The sequence below is a fragment of the Phoxinus phoxinus genome, assembly GCF_949152265.1.
Source record: "Phoxinus phoxinus genome assembly, chromosome: 1".
In the NCBI taxonomy this organism is placed as follows: domain Eukaryota; kingdom Metazoa; phylum Chordata; class Actinopteri; order Cypriniformes; family Leuciscidae; genus Phoxinus; species Phoxinus phoxinus.
The window spans coordinates 15,864,609-15,884,136 of record NC_136876.1 but is presented as its reverse complement, the minus strand read 5'-3'; the positions used below and the strand labels follow the sequence as shown (position 1 = coordinate 15,884,136).

Here is a 19,528-nt window from a genome sequence, read left to right as displayed (position 1 = left end):
TGTGACTATTTTCGGGATTCTGATTGGCTAAGTGGGCTTGAGCTTCTCGCTACACTGCCACCTACAGGTTGGGCATGCTCTTGACGGCATATACCCTGGTTTGTGTAAACAAACACTTTTCTGAAAACTGACAGGTGCACGATGCTATTTTTGAAAACGGAGAGGGGTGAAATGTTTATGAAAATAGCCGTCCACGTGTAAACGTAGCCTTAGATTAACTCTCCTGGGAAGTTTATATGGCTCCAGACTCAAGGGTGTTAAAGTGTTAAAATATGAGTGTTAAATTAACACTCAAAAGTGTAAAAGTTAATGATCCAATTAAGTGATTCATTTAGCGATGAGTGACCATTATTGAAGACACCTGATGGTAACAGAATCATTGAAGGAGAAAATCGAAATTTTTAAGCCACCATTATGGAGATCAGTGTTTGCTTTAGTTGGGCTCTTGACCCTTAAACTGTTAACTTTAGATGTTGTTTGGCTGCTGTACCTGAGTTATAACTGCCAGATGAACAAAGAGAAAAGGTGATCAGATGGTGTTGGTTATGTTTTGACATAATCATCATTTGACCTGAATCCCTAAACTCATTTAGAGTCTAATCTCTGACTTAAATGTATATAAGATCCAGACTTTTCTAAATAAACCAAAGTATTTCTTAAAAGTTGTTTAAGAAATACTTATTTTAGGCACACACAGACATCAATAATCAGTGAATGAATCTCAACAATGGTGACAAACAGAATATTCAATTAGGAAAAGGAAATTACTAAGACAATTCAGATCAGAATTTATTCATAACGCAATGCATGAGTTTTGATTAGTGGTCACCATTTTGAGATTCACAGGCTGATCATTGATGTCAGTGTGTCTTAAGAAAATAATTTTTCAAAGTCTTTTTATCAGACCAACTTTTGAGGAATATTTTGGATTATATTGAAAATGCTGAAAATCGTTTGCTATAGAATCACAGGGCTGCTGTAATCAACAAGATAAACATAACTCTCTAAATAAGTTGTGTGATTCAGGTCAAATTATGACTAGGTCAAAACATAACCTAGTCACCATTTCTCTTTGTTCATCTGGCAGTTATAACTCCGATACAACAGCCAAACAAAATCTAATGTTAACAGTTTAAGGGTCAAGAGCCCAACTAAAGCAAACACTGATCACCATAATGGTGGCTTAAGGCGGGCGTACACTTGGATAAAACGTCATCCAAGTGGATGCTGCACATTGGTGGTAGTTGAGGAGATTCCCCCCCTTCTATGTAAAGCGCTTTGAGGTCTCAGAAAAAGCACTATATAAATGTAACAAATTATTATTATTATTAATTCCATGTACTTTACGGTATGAGAATGTGTGCAGGAAAATGTGCTTAATTGTCAAACAATGCAAAACATTTTAAAGATCTTACAAAGGCATCTTAAAGAAAAATATAATTTCTTACGTCTTTCTTTTTCAGTGTGTGTGATGTTTTTATATAATTGTAAGCAAAACCTCATTTCGGTGTCATTCTCTCCCATAGCGAACGTGGCGGCAGCAGCAGGAGGCTTCCTTTACTTCCTGAGCTACCTGCCGTACATCTTCCTGTGGCCTCACTATGACCTACTGTCGCACGCCCAGAAAGTCTCCGCCTGCCTCATCTCCAATGTGGCCATGGCCATGGGAGCCCAGCTGATCGGCATGTTTGAGGGCAAAGGTCAGGGGGTCGAGCTAAACATGACACTATTGTTGCTCTAATAATGCTGCCATGCACCTGATGCTCAAGTCTTATGTTATCCTCAGGGACGGGCATCCAGTGGTATAACCTGTTTGATCCGGTAACGGTGGACGATGACTTCTCCATGGCCCAGGTGATCGGACTGCTTCTTCTGGACGCTGTGCTGTACGGTCTGGTCACCTGGTACGTGGAGGCCGTGTTTCCGGGAGAGTATGGAGTCCCTCTTCCATGGTATTTCTTCATACTGGTAAGTATTTCATACTTGCACATTGTCTATAGCCATATTTTTGGTCACTATTAGCTGCATTGAAGACCTTGGGTAAGAATGTTCAAGTTCTTAAGTGGATAGTTCACCCAAAAATTTAAATTCAGTCATCATTTACGCACCCTCATGTCGTTCCAAAACCCATAAGACTTGGTTCATTTTAAAAACACAAATTAAGATGTTTAATAAAAGAGATTTCTCTCTCCTTATTAAGTTACATTTTTGGGCAAACTTTCCCTTTAAGAAGTCAATTATTTTCTTAAGAACGATCATATTTGATCCTAAATTCCATAAATGGTTTCTCTAAAGCAGGGAACAAATCGGGCTTTATAATGGAAAAAACTAACACCATTGATCTGAAGAACATTTAAAAAAAAATCTCTAAAACTATAATGTTTTGTGGAATCGAAAGGTTCCATGGATGTTAAAGGTTCTTCACTGGAACCATCGATGCCAGTAAAGCACTTCCATTTTTAAGAATGTAGTCAAAAGTCTAGCAATGCTCAGAGTGCATCGATTATTTCCTCAAACCTCAAACTTCCTCGTGCTCATCATCACATGGGTTGGTGTTCTTGCGAAACAATGGTCAAAACAGTCTATGTCCTTGTGAATTTGTCTTAGTGGTTAGCGGTTCACCCATGGGAAGTTTTTAAAGTGTGAAAGGGTGAGAACCAGCGTGTGCGCAACTGGTGTGCGCAACTGGAGTGCCTTGAACAGAGGCCTTTGAAAGACAGAAAGCATTTGGTCTCGGCAGGAAAACCTTTCTTATGTATTCAAGACGGCCAGGAAGTGTGTGCACAACCTTATCTCCTGACGTACATGATTTACTGTAGGGTGTGGAAGAGGGAGGGTACATGAACAGCGGCTCGGTTTGCGCAGAGCTATTGTTTATTAAGGACAACCGTTGCGTCAGTGCTTGTGTTTGCAGACTGGCTTATCAACGGGCCGGTAATAAAGACCCCGCCGGAGTGAAAGTGATATGGAACAATGGCTTCCTGGGGCACTCCTTTGACTAGTGGTGTCTGGATGTCTAGCATGTTTATACACAAATGACTTAGTGTAACGCAGTTGCTGTCTGAAACCAGAGTAAACGCTGCGTCACGAATAGATTCGCGGTGACCCAGTTTTGAGCTATTCTGTAAATGTTTTCACAGATTTATGGGCGTTTTTTTCCAGATCATCCTGCTGAAATAAACATCTTAAACCAGCCTAAGCTGGTCTTAGCTGGTCTCCCACCTCGTCTTTTGGTTGGTTTTAGAGCAGTGGTTATCAAGCCTTACAAATTATTTGATATCAGACAAGGATTAATATAAGATAAAACCACTAAAAAGCAAGATATTTCTTGTTTAAGTCATTTTTAATTTTCTTATAACAGGGTTTCCACTGTCTAGGAAAACTGACATATGAGGAAGCCTATTTTAATAAATGTTATGACTCCATGTATGGGCATTTTTATATGTATTTCTAGCCATGCCATTTGTGTATTTGATCAGGTATAATTTGTGAGAAAACCACTGGAATTTTTTAAAAATATTGTTTATGGCGGTCCTAGGAGTCTAAATGGGTTGAGAACCACTGGTTTAGAGGAGTTTTGGGCACTTTTCAACCAGCTCAAGGCTAGCTTTAAAGGCTAGGAGAACATCTTAAACCAATTAAGACCAGCAAACCAGCTTAGTTTTTCAGGCAGGGCAGATTTACACTTTTCAATAAAATTGGTGAAAAAAATCTGTCACATCTACTGGGGTTTAGTGAATTTTTACAGTTAAAGAAAGATACCAGTAATTTCAGTAGGAATCCTGGTATTCCCATTAGATTTTCCCATGCAGATTTCACGGCCACATGAATTTGCCACATTGACTGACAGAAAGCTTCATGTTTGAAAGTGACTTCTGTGTGAGCTGTGCTTTATACATCGCTATAGTATTGATGATAGATAATGGACTTTTTTTGGCCATATTTAGCTATAATCTTGCTAATATCACACACCTTCCTCTTGTTAATGAGAGAAAACATTATTTGAATAAACTGTTAGCGGCCCTTCTTCGTGAAACTTTTAGCCATCATCAGGGCTCAACAGTGTGAGCGTTTTACTCGCATTAGGTGTGTGAGAACTGTAAAATGTATTTAGGAGCATGTGTGTTTAATAGATTTTTTTTTTTTATTATTAAATTTAAGGTATAAAAAAAAAGGGTTGTCAAATATTTCCCCTCCTCATCTGCCCTCAGCCCTCGTACTGGTGCAGCAGCCCTCGTGTGGCCTTTCTGAAGGAGAAGGAGGATGACGAGGATGCCGAGAAGGCGACGAAGGGGGAATTCATCGAAGAGGAGCCAGCTGGACTTGTCTCGGGGGTCAAGATCAAACATTTGGCTAAGGTATCGGATGCACCGTGGTTTGCATTAATATTATTAGATTCACAGGGGACAGATGGCAGACTCTGTGTGTGTGCATGTGTGTGTGCAAGGTCAGTGTGAAAGAGACATGGATTTCCTCTAGAAACTGTTGGAGAAGGTTAACATGTGGATCATTCTGTCGCAGGTGTTTAAAGTGGGCAATAAGACCAAGGAGGCGGTGAGGGATTTAACGCTCAACATGTTCGAAGGCCAGATCACTGTCCTGCTGGGTCACAACGGAGCGGGCAAGACAACCACACTATCAATGCTGACAGGTGAGAACACAGCAATTTAGTTTTAATGTACTTTAGCTAAGTTTAAGTTGCGTGACTGTCACACTCAAATTGCTTTAGGAAATGTGATTCTTGTTAGTGAGTCAGTTCATTTGAATGGTTCATTTGAATGAACTGGTTCAATAAATTATTAATTTGAATCATATCTGTATTGTGTTCTTTGAACATCCTGCAAGACATTGTACATAATCTCTTTTGTAGTGGGATAAATGTTTACTTAAAAATAATGCTAAATAGCATTTTTATGATTTAGTTGATTTATAGGTTTAATATAAAACAGTGTTTAGTGTAAATCTTTAGTGTTTAGTGTAAATCTTAGTGCAGATAAAACGGCTCTTTTTTTTACTGAATCATATAATGATGATCATTTAGATGAATTGTCCTGTTAAATAATACATTACAAGCTACTAACAACAACGTAGCTAAGTACTTTTTCAAAACAGTAGCTTGACTGTTTAACTACTTTAGCTTGTAGCTTACAAGTTATATAATGCTTCTTTAAATTGATCACAGTTTAGCTATTTTTTGTTATCAGCCTAAATAGCTGCTATATAAGTTAGTCTAGCTTTTAATTTACCTTTAAATTATGATTAGCTTGTAGCTAGTTTGAAAATAGCTTCAGAACACTGTATATAGACTGATTGTAAGTTATATTTTTAAAACGATATTGTCCCCTTTAAATACCTTCAGTTTTGCTACTTTGTTAGCAGCTTGTATAGCTACAAGCTAGTGTAGCTTTTCATTTACCTTGAAAGTATGAGAAGCTTGTAGCTAGCTAAAAAATAGTTTCACAACACTTATAGCCTAAGTTATCTTTTTGTTTATTTTATATATTGATACCCTAACAATTTAACTACTCTTGTTACTCTATAGGCTACAAGCAAGTGTATCTTTTTGTATTTTTTGTACCTTAAAATTAGCTTGTAGCTTTACAATCTCTTTTATATTTATGGCATATAAGCAAATGTTCTTATCCATAACAACTTACAGAAGTCTTTACATCCACATGTAAAGCTAAATAAAACCCTCAGATCACACACACTGATTCATGCTTAGTCAAGCTAAGCCTTATCTCGTATAGCTAGCAGCTACGCCATTGATTCTGCTCTTAGCTGTAAACCGTGATAATGGAGGTCAGTCAGAGTAGATCGCTTCTTTACATCGTTGAAATTCTCTTTCTTTCTTCAATCCCAGGTCTTTTCCCGCCCAGCAGCGGCCGTGCGTACATTAACGGTTATGACATATGTCAGGATATGGCTCTGATCCGCCGCAGCCTGGGTCTTTGTCCGCAGCACGACGTGCTCTTCGACAACCTCACTGTCAGAGAACACCTGCTCTTCTACACACAGGTAGACACAGAGTAATCGAGGATGTCTATAAGATACTTATCTCTGTGATCATCCATATGTTATCCATGTTTTCTGTTCAAATGTCCTACATGCTCTTTTTTAAATGAACTTAAATCACAAACCACTAACCAAAATCTATAAAGCTATTAATTTAAAGGTGTTGATTATGTATACAGAAACAATACATATTATGTGTATTGCAAAATATACATTTATACACAAATATTTAAGTGGTTTGAAAGCCTCGGGAGACTGACTCGTTCACGTCATAGGTAATGGGCAGAGCTCTTTTGGAGTGATTTTGCTTGTCGCTAGTCTCTGACTGGTGGATTTCTTTACAGAATTATGGGTAATGTAGTTTTCGACCGGAATTACGCTAGGCTCTGTGAACTGGAAGTTGCAACCATATTTTCTCCAGTGTTGTGACGTATTTCCAAGTGAAGGGGTTTTACTTTAGCGCACCTCCTCCATCCCTTGCTCATAGCAGACTGGCGGTTGAAGGGGAATGGTTAAGGATATTCAACTCAAGCCGTCAAACTGACGTCATCAGGGAAGGAACGCCATTCCAGAGCGGAAGCAAATGTTCAGATTTTGATCAAAGATTACCACGACGAACACTTGTTTTTTCTGTGTATGAACTCTCAAGGATTTGTTCACCACAAGACTAATGATGTGCACTAACAAAGTAAATAGAGTAAATTTTGATTTCATGACGACTTAGAACATGATTAGTTAAAAAATAAGCTGATAGTTGATGGCTTAGGCAAACGCATATACCATCGATTCACTTCATAGCTCACATTAGGCCTGTTTTTAACAGTTTATAAATTATTAAGGATTTAATAATGAATAATAACAGGATTTTTAGACTGTCGCAGTCTGTTTAACATTGAGATGGATCTTTACATAGCTTGTTTCTTCTCTTCAGCTGAAGGGTTACCCTCGCAAAAAGATCCCCGATGAGGTTGACCGCATCCTTCGGATCCTTAATTTGGAGGATAAGCGTAATGCGCGATCCAAGACCCTCTCTGGTGGGATGAAGAGGAAGCTTTCCATCGGCATTGCTTTGATCGGAGACTCAAAGGTCAGGCAACGGCAACCTTGTTTAAACCACTGCAGTTGTATTTCGCAGACATTTTATGTTTAGTAAATACTAATTTTTTTAAAAACATCTCCATGTTTATCCAGGTTGGTTTATGCTGGTTGTATAAGTGAGATGAGAAAGTTTCCTATTAGCATTAGCCACTCAAATCCTAACGAAACCCATTGTTTCCCTGTAGGTGGTGATGTTGGACGAGCCCACCTCAGGGATGGACCCCTCAGCCCGACGGGCCACCCGGGACCTGCTGCAGGGCGAGAAACGGGGACGTACCATCCTGCTCACCACACACTTCATGGACGAGGCCGACCTGCTGGGAGATCGCATCGCCATCATGGCCAGCGGGGAGCTCCAGTGCTGCGGTTCGCCGCTCTTCCTCAAGAACAAATACGGTGAGACTGTGGAAAGATCATGAGAGGAACAGAAAGAGGTTGTCACAAGATGTTTATGCATAAGATTGTCATTCAAATGTTGTTGAGCATAAATGTTAGCTCTCGACTGCTAGCAGAGATGGTAGGAAGAGATGGGCTCCTTGAGGAAAATGATTGACATACTGTACATTTGGAAAGTTCAATATGGTGGCGATAGTAAATGTATAGCAAAGTTGTGTTTTCCAGATGGCAGTCACACGAACCAACTTGCTCCAGTAAGGACTTTGCGTTTACCTAGAGAAGTCCCAGGGCGTTTTCAGACCTGTAGATCGTTTGCTTTGGTCTGAAACAGGGACTTAATTTGTTCCAATGTTGCATTTCCTTTGTATTTTGGTTCGCTTTCACAAGGCAACATTTCAAAGCGAACCATCAAGATGATTGACAAGTTTGTTCCATGAGCTTATCCGTGTACGGGTCTAGATTGAATCTAGAAATTAAGCAAAATAACTGAGGAAAATGAGAATTAGTCCTCAGATGACATGTCTGTGATGTATAGCAAAAAGTCTAGCATTAATTCGATCTCAAACGGATTCTTTAAAAGAAGTTATTACTCCACCACGTGTGTGACATAACCAACGTGGTTGAACGACCAATTTGCGACAATACGGTTTCGGAAACCGTCGTGACTGGCAAATTTGTTTCTTCAACGATGTATCGTACTATAGTAGTTAAGCAGTGAGTTGCGTCATTGTACGGGAAACACACCCCTGACTGATAAATATATATAATATATATATATTTAATTCTAATATATATATATATTTAATTATATTTCAAATTATATATATAGTTAGAGCGGGAATCAAGGCTTCGTCAGGACTGCATTCTTGCTTTCTCTTTGGTTTTCAACTGCGATAACTAATGTGCTCACTCACAGAATCAGACACTGCTGCTTTTATAGAACACATTCCCCGTTATGAATTATTATACCGCTTGGTTTCGTTAAGCCGTTGGGTGGGATTGCTTTCTCCCCTCAACCGAACCGCTCTAGAGTTTGCTTTTAATCAGGTCAAAACCACCTCGTTAAGGTGATCTCGGAGTGATTGTTCTGGTGCGGATCCAAGCGATAGACGTGTTCTCATGTGCCTAAACGAACCGAACTAATGGAGAAAACGCACCGGGTTCCAAAACAAGCTTGGCGTTAAAACAGCCTCGTATTATTTTATTTTTTATTTTATTTTTTTATCTAAACCCTAAACCTATCCTCTTGTACTTCTCTCAGGTGCTGGTTACCACATGGTTATCGTAAAAGATGCGTTTTGTAACGTGTCTGAGATCACCCGTCTAGTCCACATGTATGTGCCGGATGCCACTCTAGAGAGCAGTGCAGGCGCTGAACTCTCCTACATACTGCCCAAAGAGAGCACCAGCCGGTAAGACAGCACTCAGACACAGCACATATTAGATGTCTGTTTTTTTTTTTTTAAGTAGTGTGTGAAACCGTATGTTGCTTGCAATGCATTTTAAACACTAGTTTGCTACATTATCATCTCATGACTTTGCATGTTTAATGCAGCGAGCGGCATGCCATTATTTTTTTAGACAATCCAATTTTGCTTCTATTTGAATGAGTCAAGTATATTGCATTGTGGGATATGATATATTTCATATAACTAGAAGTTTGCATACCTTGAACTGCATACTACAAAAAAAGCATGCGCAGTATGTTAGTATGCAGTTGCAAATGCTCTGTTGTTTGAAATCCTGTGCTCTAGTTGAATCCTGCTGAAATCATCCTAACATCTGATTTTGAAGAGGTTGTGTTATTTAACATCAAGGTCCTCATCATCATTGCCTTTAATCAATAACCTTGACTGCACAAACTCAGCTGGTGCTTATAAGAGACAATGAATTATGAAAAAACAGTAGTTTGGTGTATACAGATGAATGAAGCATATGAGGCTTGAGTCGTGGGTCTGATTCTTGTGAGCTGCCGTAGCAACAGATGGACTAAATTTACCCATTGATTTGTTTTTTAGTGAAGGTCTTGAAACAACATTCTTCTCTGTTCATGACACACACGTCTTTCTCCATGGCGACTCTCTAAATCACCTCAATGAGAGAAAAACATCATAAAAGCACTTCGTAAAAGAAATGCTTCACCCCAAAAGGAAAATGATACCATTTTTAGTCCTCAATGTTCCTGAAAGTACAAGATGTTGGTTTTTTCGTGGAACCAAGGTTATAATCGTAAAGTAGTTCAGCTAGTTGCCAACATTTTTCATTTTCATTTTCTTTTAGTTTAAGTTAAAGTACTAAAATAACTCAAATTAAAACTATGGACATATTTTAAACATTTAAAAAAAAAAAAAAAAGAAGAAAAAAGCCAAAAAAAAGAACTTAAACTAAACCAGGAACAGACAATATACAATTTTAATTTAATTCAAAATATTAACAACAACTATTATAGCATCTCAATTATACTAAAATAATACTATACTAAAATTAAATAATACAGAATTTTGGACGATGACTAGTAGCTTCAAGCGCCAAAAAGAATATATATATAGTATGTAGAAATTAAAACAATAATTGAGCTCTCAAAAATAACTTTTTAACATTATATATTTTTGTGGTACATTACACAAGTTTTGAGTGACATGAGAATGATACATTTGCATTTTTGTTGAGCTGGTAGAAATGAATGGATATGGATGTAATCACTGAATTTCTTTGTCTCCACGCTCAGTGGTTTCAGCAGTTCTTGATGGTCCTGTCTGTTGAGTTTGCACTGCGCTCTCACATCTGGTGTTTCTCTGCAGGTTTGAGCTGCTGTTTGCTGAGCTGGAGATGAATCGAGACGAGTTGGGCATCGCCAGCTACGGGGCGTCCGTTACCACCATGGAGGAGGTTTTTCTCAGGTATTTGACCACAAGAAAAGTCTCCTATTGAGAAAAGATCAAATTTTACAGCCCTTAGGTGTTCTAAATTCACTGTAAAACACGGCTTTGCGGGGCTTATTGCTTTAATATGAACTGATTCTTTTAAAATAATTGATTTGCAGGGCTTCTTAACCATACAAAACACTGTGTTATTGCATGACTAAATTACAGACCTCTGAAAACACACCCTGTGGAAACATGCTCAATCTCTGGTGTGTCATTCCGAGAGGATTTTTTAATCAATTCTCCTTCGCATTCACAAAACCTTTTTCATGATGGATTCGGAGAGCTTAAACGCAGCCCTGAATCTTCAGCCATTAGCTGTAAGACAGGGTTCGGAGTGAAGGGTCACAGTGACATCATTACTTTCTCTCCTTCGGCATCATTTCTCTGAGCCCTTCTACGTTTTATATAACCACTTTTGTGTAGGCACATTGAATGGCTGTCCAGCTGTGTTCCAGTAACAGCCACTTTCATGCAGATCCTCATGTTTGTTTCGTCTTGTTTGCGTGCGCTCAAACTCTCAGGGTCGGGAAGCTCGTGGACTCCAGTCTGGACATTCAGGCCATCCAGCTCCCTGCTCTGCAGTACCAGCATGAGCGGAGGTCACATGACTGGACCATGGACGACTCCAGCAGCATCAGCGGCATGACTGACGTGACGGATTTCACTGATAGCGGCACTATGATCTCAGAGGACTGCTCCAATATCAAACTCAACACCGGGGTCAGTGCTTTTAGCGCTTCGCAAACTAACTGTGCTTTTGTAAATGAGGTGATATTACTTTTCTAAGCAGACATTAAAGGTGCAGTACGCGATTTCTGAGAAATGCTGTTGTTATTTGAAATCACCAAAACAAACATGCCCCTATCCAAAATGATCACACTTCTATCTTAAAAGCTCCGCCCCCAAATTCACGAACACGCTATGCGACATAGGCGCTAATGAGTGTATACGCCCCTTACTGCTGATTGGCTACAAGTGTGTTTTGGTGCTCTGTCTGATCCACTTTCAACAGCGTTTCTCAGAAATCGCTTGCTGCACCTTTGATCCTATAATCTAACATTGAATGAGAAACCCAAGCCTGAATATTATAGACACGTGGACTATAGAGCCATGCAATTACCTGTCAGCGACTTTTGTACCACTCACAATACTATATAATAATAGTAAATTACAACTCATACATGCATACATTCAACTCTTGATCCCACTGTGCGGTTTCCAGGCTTTTTGTTCTCTAATGACAAAATATGGCAGGAAAATAATAATAAAAAAAAATTTATTTATCAGCTCAAGGTCAGAGAAAGGAGGCGCTTCAGAAAATGTTGTTGAGGAGGTCACATTAATTGGTAGTTTTATTTTTGTTTCTGTTTTGTTTCTGTTTTTTTAGCTTTAAAGGTGCTGTATGGAGTTTTCAGCGGCATCTAACGGTGATGTTTCAGATTGCAATGAATACGTTTACAAGCGAGTTTTTTATTATTATGTGGAGTCTGTGTTGTGCTAGTCGTTTCCTAGTATTAGCAGACTCCATGTCATAAAGTTGCAGTGTCGTCGCTGTTGAGTGCAAAGTCAGTAGACGAGGCGAGACGCTCGGGAGCGCGTATGCAGGTCTCAGTCACGTCACTGGATTTCGCGGCAAATCCGACCCGGAGACTTCACATAGAAATAGGAATACTTGCTTTCAGAGGTAATAGCAAAACCCGCCAAGTGGATCATTTTATTGTGAGATTACAACCCCTTCACACACAGGCAATAAAAAATGGATTCATTTTCGTAGAAAAACTCCATACAGCACCTTTAACAGCATGTAAAATTGTTAGAATTAAAAATCAATTATTTAAATGGTTTAAACACTGTAAAAAAAAAAAGCAAAAAAAAAGCTAGTATGGGTTACAGGGTTGTAAGTAACTTGGTTGTTGATTTTTAGGATTTAGGTTTCGCTGGTTTGTATTTATTGATAAACTTAAATTTCCCATAAATTACTAAATGTAATTGTCTAATAATTTTTCATACAATAGCTTTGGTATCATTTGATTCAAATAATGTTTCTTCCTTGGGGTGTGAGACTTCTTTGCAGTATTTTTTTAATGACTGTTTTCTATGTGTGTGTTTGTATGTGTTGTGTATATACTGTATACACTATATCTATATACTGGTATGTGTGTGTGTGTATATATATATATATATAATTACACACAGACTTATAATATATAGAAATATCATAATATATACACACACACACATTCATTATGTAATATTATGACAGCTCTAATTGTAATATATTTAAAAATGTAATTTATTCCTGTGATCAAATCTGAATTTTCAGCATCATTACTCCAGTCTTCAGTATATTATTCTAATATGATGATTTGATGCTCAGGAAACATTTCTGATTCTTTGATAAATAGAAAGAACATCAAAAGAACAGCATTTCATTTATTTGAAATATAAATCTTTTGTAACATAAATTGTAAAAGTATAATTTTTTTAATAAAAGGATTAAGATGGATGGATAGATAGACAGAATAGTGGTTCTCTTTTTTTCTTTTTTTTGGTGCTTTTATTGTTTTTGTAAATTATTTTCTGCATGTTTTTATCCTCAGGCCAGACTCTATATGCAGCAGTTCTACGCTATGTTCCTGAAGAGGGCGCTCTACAGCTGGCGCAACTGGAAAGTGATGGTGGCTCAGTTCCTGGTGCCGCTGATCTTCACAGTGGTGGCTCTAGTGGTGGCCCGTACCGTCCCTAGGAGCCATAACTCGCCCCAGCTCCGCCTGGCACTAAAGCAGTACGGCCCTACCCACGTCCCCGTGGCCTTAGATGCCCACGCTGGGCCATTGGCTGCAGCTCTGGCTGAGATCTATGCCACACAGCTGCCTTCCCAGGGAGCCTCGGCTGACACTAATATAACAGGTAACGCTGCTCTTAATACGCTAGCGTGATGCATGGTCGCTGCATTGACAACATCCTAACGTTTGTCTGTTCAGATTTCTCAGAGTACGTGCTATATAACGCCATGCGGGAGGGCGGAGCTTTCAACGAGCACTGTGTGGTGGGCGCCGCTTTCAGAAGCGGTTTTCACAGATCCAGAAAGTACACTAAGGTCACCGGCTACTTCAACAACCAGGGCTACCACACCTCCGCTACGGCGCTCATGCTGGTTGACAACGCTCTCTACAAGCTACTAGCAGGACCCGACGCCTCTATCCGCACTGGAAATTACCCCATGCCCCGCAACATGTCCGAGGCGGCGCAGAGCCAGCTGTCCGAGTACGTGCCAGCTTTTGGACTCCATTTCATGGTTTCCTAAATTCCATTTGATCTTTTCCCAAATTCTGCGTTTTTCTGGATTCTGTTTTAATGGTTTAAGTAGATTCTAATTGCCAAAAATAATGTTTAATCAGTGAAATTCATAAAACTTGATTAACTTGTTAACATTTTAACAATAACAGGGCCCTAAGAAATGGCTTTTTATTTTTTGGGGAAATTTATGATATAATACCGCATTTATTAAGAAAATGGTGCTAATCAAAATGAATGAAGGCATAAAACTTCAACAATTTAAATTAAACTTTTGCTATGTAATTTTAAACAATATGTATTGTGAAAAGCGCTCTACAAATAAATGATAAATAAATTGAATGTAATCAAATAAAAATTTAACACATCCTTTCATTTTTGCAAACAGGGTTGAAAAACAGAGTTACTGTTTAAATTAAAACACGGATGAAACATTTTGTGATATTCCTTAAGTTGTTTAAATAAATTATGCTATTATTATCAATTATTATTATTGCTTTATGAAGTATGTGTAGAAGACAAATATGTAGTTGAACCACGTAGCATAACCTGCAGACTTCACATTTAAATAGCAGTCTTTTTGCGGTTTAATATCGTGATTTGAACAAACCCAGAACCCTAAGTTAACTTGGGACGTTTAGCGGTTTGGTTGTTTCATCGTTCTTCCATTTTTGTCTCTACAGGGGTCAGACAGGCTTCGCCATCGCCATAAACCTCATGTACGGCATGGCGTCTTTAGCCAGCACCTTCGCCCTGCTCCTCGTCTCCGAGCGGTCAGTGAAGTCCAAGCACTTGCAGCAGGTCAGCGGGGTCTACCTCTCCAACTTCTGGTTCTCTGCCCTCCTGTGGGACCTCATCAACTTCCTGTTGCCCTGCCTGCTCATGCTGGTCAGTATCAACGCACCGTCTAGGACAGTAGGTCTTAATCTGAGGGCTTCATCACAGTTGCAAGATGGCTCAAAATGGATTAAAATAAGACAAAATGCGATTTAAAATACACTAATACAGCTAAAATGATATGTCATAATGTCATATTTCTAATTTTACGTCGTTCCCTAATTTTTTTAATTATGAACCAATGTTCCCACAGTCTTGGAAAATCTTAGACATTTTTACAAAATACTATTTCTAGACCTGCAAAAGTAATTGAAAGTAAAAGTCATGGGCATTTCTATAACCAATATAAATTTTATTAAATAGAAATTGCGTATTTGTGAGTACAAAATGAATTTGTGATAATATGTAAATTTATTGATAATAAAAAGTGTAAACTTTTTACATTCAGTTGTTGTTTTTTAAATATGGAATTTAATTATTTTAATTATTTATCATTTTATTTCATTATTTATAATCAAGTAAATATGATTATACATATACTTTATAATATTTATATAAATATTTAAATGTTAAATTCACTTTATTTTACTACTGCAAAAAAAAAAAAAAGTTAAAAATTGAGCAGCTTTGTCTTTACAGCAGACGGACCAGAAATATCTTGAGGGGCCTATTTAACATTTGGACATATTTAACATTTGACATGCAATGAGAACATATTGTCCCATAACTTCTAGACATTAGTCCCTGCAGACGGCATTGAAAACGAGCCTGTGAGGGACAAAAGTATAGTCTGTGGAAAAATTTTCAAGAACCGGTAACGCAACTGAACATCGTTCTGTTCTGGGATTGAATTAGAACAGGTTCTCAACTATGCCGTCTGCTCTGCCTGAATGTCTATGTTCAACTAAGCTCAACATGCCTGACGTGTTTTTTTGTTTGTTTGTTTTTTCTCTCAGGTGGTCTTCCGTTTGTTTTCAGTAAAAGCGTTCGTGGCTGAAAACCACCTGGTGGATGTTCTACTGTTGCTGCTTCTGTATGGCTGGGCGGTGATTCCCCTCATGTACCTGCTCAGCTTCATGTTCTCGACGGCAGCCTCAGCCTACACGCGCCTCACCATCTTCAACATCATCAGCGGCACCGCAACCTTCCTCGCGGTCACCATCATGACCATACCTGGTGAGGAACGCATGTCCACACTCGTACGCTCAGAATGCTTTTCATTTCTTGCAAGAACTTGTATTCACTCACCTCGTGTTCTTGTGGTCCAGATCTGCATCTGCTAGACCTCTCCTATATCCTGGATAAAGTCTTCCTGATCTTCCCGAATTACTGCCTGGGCATGTCCTTCAGCGAGTTCTACCAGAACTACGAGAAAATCACCTTCTGCACCTCCAGCATCTTTGCTGAAGTCATCTGCAAGTATTTAAGTGAGTGATCGGTTCTGTTTCTGCCGTTGCCCACAGTGAATTGTCCAAAATGTATTAATATAATGGATGGATGATTAGATATGATAAATGGATGTTAGAAATTATGATTAGTTAGATATGAAGAGTGAATGTATGGTTAGAATTGATGGATGGATGGTGAGATATGATGGATGGATGGTTATATGATGGATGGATGTTAGATATGATGGATTATGGTTACATAATAAATGGATGGATGGATGATTGGATGGATGGTTATATATGATGGATGGATGGTTATATATGATGGATGGATGTTAGATATGATGGATTATGGTTACATAATAAATGGATGGATGATTGGATGGATGGTTAGATATGATGGATGGATAGATGATATAATGGATTATGGATGGATGGATGGTTAGATATTACAGATGGATGGTTAGATATGATGGATGGATGGATGGTTAGAAATGACAGATGGATGGTTAGATATTATGGATGAATGGATGGATGAATGGTTAGATGTGATGGATGGATGGATGGATGGATGGATGGTGAGATTTGGTGGATGGATGGTTAGATATGATGAATGGATGGATATGATGGATGGTGACATATGATGGATGGATGAATGGTTAGATATGATGGATGAATATGATGGATGGTGAGAAATGATGGATGGATGGATGTATGGATATGATGGATGGTGAGATATGATTGATGGATGAATGGTTAGATGTGATGGATGGATATGATGGGCGGGTGGATGGTTAGATATGATGGATGTATGGATATGGTGGATGGTGAGATATGATGGATGGATGAGTGGTTAGATTTGATGGATGGATATGATGGGCGGGTGGATGGTTAGATATGATGGTGTATGGATATGGTGGATGGTGAGATATGATGGGTGGATGAATGGTTAGATATGATGGATGTAATTTTTTATTTTATTTTTCCTGTTGTTTAGTTGCGTTGGATTTGATGTCGACTCATCTTTGGAATTAGAAATGTGCTTTGGATGGATATGATGGATATGATGGATGGTGAGATATGATGGATGGATGGATATGATGGATGGTGAGATATGATGGATGGATGAATGGTTAGATATGATGGATGGTGAGATATGATGTATGGATGGATGGATATGATGGATGGTGGGATATGATGGATGGATAAATGGTTAGATGTGATGGATGGATAGATGAATGGTTAGATATGATGGATTGATGGATGGATGGATGGATGGATGGATGGTGGGATATGATGGATGGATAAATGGTTAGATGTGATGGATGGATAGATGAATGGTTAGATATGATGGATGGATGGATGGTGAGATATGATGGATTAATAAATGGTTAGATTTGATGGATGGAAATGATGGGCGGGTGGATGGTTAGATATGATGGATGGATATGATGGATGGTGAGATATGATGGATGGATATAATGGGCGGGTGGATGGTTAAATATGATGGATGGATGGATGGATGGATATGATGGATGGATATGATGGATGGATATGATGGATGGATATGATGGATGGTGAGATATGATGGGTGGATGAATGGTTAGATATGATGGATGTCATTTTTTTTTTTTTTTTTTTTCTGTCGTTTAGTTGCGTTGGAAGTGTGAATGTTAGAAATGTGCTTTCACTTGACTAATGTAAATGTGAAGCTGTGGACACTGAATTTTCTGTTCGGCCTGTTTTCTGTAACGTGTTAGCCTGTGTGTGTCCACGCTAATTAAATAATCTGCCGTGTTTGTCGTCTTGATGAGCTGCAAGATTGAAAATCCTGATTTAAGTTGGTAAACGGGGACTGTGTTGTCATTCTCATTGTCGTCTGCAGACATCACGTATCAAGAGAACTACTTATCCATGGAGGAGCCCGGAGTGGGACGCTTCCTGGTGGCCATGTCCCTGCAGGGTGTCGTCTACCTCGCCCTGGTCTTCTTCATCGAGCTCCGGTGCATCCGCACGCTACTCAACCTCTGCAGGAGACGCAAGAAGGTGGGAGAGGAGGGAAAATGTGCTGCCATATTATTGTCTGGTTTGCCATCAGTCACAATCACGGGTGTGTGTTTTTGTCAGGCTCTGCTGTTGGAAGAAGAAGCTCTTCAACCCGAGGACAGAGATGTTGCCGAGGAGAGGAAGAGAGTTTTGGAGTGCCAGCCAGTGGTTGAGTCCATGGTGGGCAGCCCGCTCATTCTACAGGAGATCAGGAAGGTATGCTGCTATCACATTGGATTATTTGGCTTCAAACTACAACATGGCAACATACTGTATGTACCAATTTTTTAATTTCCACTGGTCTATATTTTCCCGCCTTTTTTAAGGTTTATTGATTGATTAAATTCTCCTACAGATTCCATCAGTGACAACGTATTTGTGCAATGCTTTAATCTATCGACATGCAAATTCCACTATATCATTGCCACAATGTCCTCCTGAGTCTATAAAACCAGTTGGGTGGCGCCGCCACCTATTGGCCAAAGTGTATAAAACATCCAGAAAATCCATTCATCTCAAAATCGCTTGGACATTTAAAGGTCCTTTTTATGGCTATTTGTCAAATGTTTCAAAATGAGCTGTTGTCGTATTCAAAGGAAGCTTCACAAAAGCCATTAAATTGAATATTGGTGTACAACAACATTCTACAGAAATACACTGGCAAATATGCTAAAGAGCAAGTGATGTATGGTCTTACATATTTTCACAAAACAAATATGATTCCTGCAATGCCCTGAAAACACCATGTTGAATTGGTCACAGCATCATCTACTTATTTAGTTTCCTGTTATTGTCCTTTTCTCCTCTTTTGCCTAAGATCTGTGGTTGTGTTTCACTAGGTATATTCAGGCGGGCAGACGCTGTTAGCAGTGGACCGTTTGTCCCTGGCCGTTGGGAAGGGTGAGTGCTTTGGTTTGCTGGGATTTAATGGAGCAGGGAAGACTACGACATTCAAAATGCTGACGGGAGATGAAAGCGTAACTTCAGGGGATGCCTTTATTGACGGCTACAGCATCCTCCGAGATGTGAAAAAGGTTGGCATTTTGTTCTCTCACATTTGACGCTTCACAAAAGATTTAAGTACCTGAACACTGGAGATTTACGTTCGATATTTTGACATTTTTTTATCATAGTTCGGCATATGTGAATGGTATATTCAACACTGTTAAATATGACTTCAGGTGCAACAGAGAATCGGCTACTGTCCCCAGTTTGACGCGGTGCTGGATCACATGACAGGGCGGGAAACCCTGAGCATGTATGCCAGACTGAGGGGCATCCCAGAGAAGTATACCACTGGCTGTGTAGAAAACGTCCTGCGCTCGCTGCTGCTCGAACCTCACGCTGACAAACTCGTCCGCAGCTACAGGTATGAACGTGAGACACGAGAGAAAGAGGATGGGTGGTTAGATATGATAAATGAAAGATTAGATATGATGGATTATTATTTTTGATGATTAAATGATGAATAGATGATCACATAATATGGATGATTAGATATTATAGATGGATGGATGGATGGAT

At 39.1% G+C, this 19,528-nt stretch overlaps 1 protein-coding gene across 1 annotated transcript in view; it reads left to right on the top strand.

The window, feature by feature from the left end:
* abca3b (ATP-binding cassette, sub-family A (ABC1), member 3b) overlaps nt 1-19,528 on the top strand; it is a 52,336-nt gene that overhangs the window by 27,415 nt on the left and 5,393 nt on the right. Inside the window, exons 9-27 of the mRNA XM_079604978.1 lie at nt 1,527-1,700; nt 1,787-1,968; nt 4,212-4,358; nt 4,522-4,651; nt 5,864-6,018; nt 6,947-7,102; nt 7,299-7,509; nt 8,771-8,921; nt 10,311-10,409; nt 10,958-11,156; nt 13,037-13,346; nt 13,421-13,703; nt 14,417-14,621; nt 15,527-15,746; nt 15,839-15,997; nt 17,844-18,004; nt 18,086-18,220; nt 18,844-19,038; nt 19,186-19,373. Coding sequence (XP_079461104.1) covers nt 1,527-1,700; nt 1,787-1,968; nt 4,212-4,358; nt 4,522-4,651; nt 5,864-6,018; nt 6,947-7,102; nt 7,299-7,509; nt 8,771-8,921; nt 10,311-10,409; nt 10,958-11,156; nt 13,037-13,346; nt 13,421-13,703; nt 14,417-14,621; nt 15,527-15,746; nt 15,839-15,997; nt 17,844-18,004; nt 18,086-18,220; nt 18,844-19,038; nt 19,186-19,373 — 3,460 coding nt within the window. The remainder of the gene's footprint in view (nt 1-1,526; nt 1,701-1,786; nt 1,969-4,211; nt 4,359-4,521; nt 4,652-5,863; nt 6,019-6,946; nt 7,103-7,298; nt 7,510-8,770; nt 8,922-10,310; nt 10,410-10,957; nt 11,157-13,036; nt 13,347-13,420; nt 13,704-14,416; nt 14,622-15,526; nt 15,747-15,838; nt 15,998-17,843; nt 18,005-18,085; nt 18,221-18,843; nt 19,039-19,185; nt 19,374-19,528) is intronic.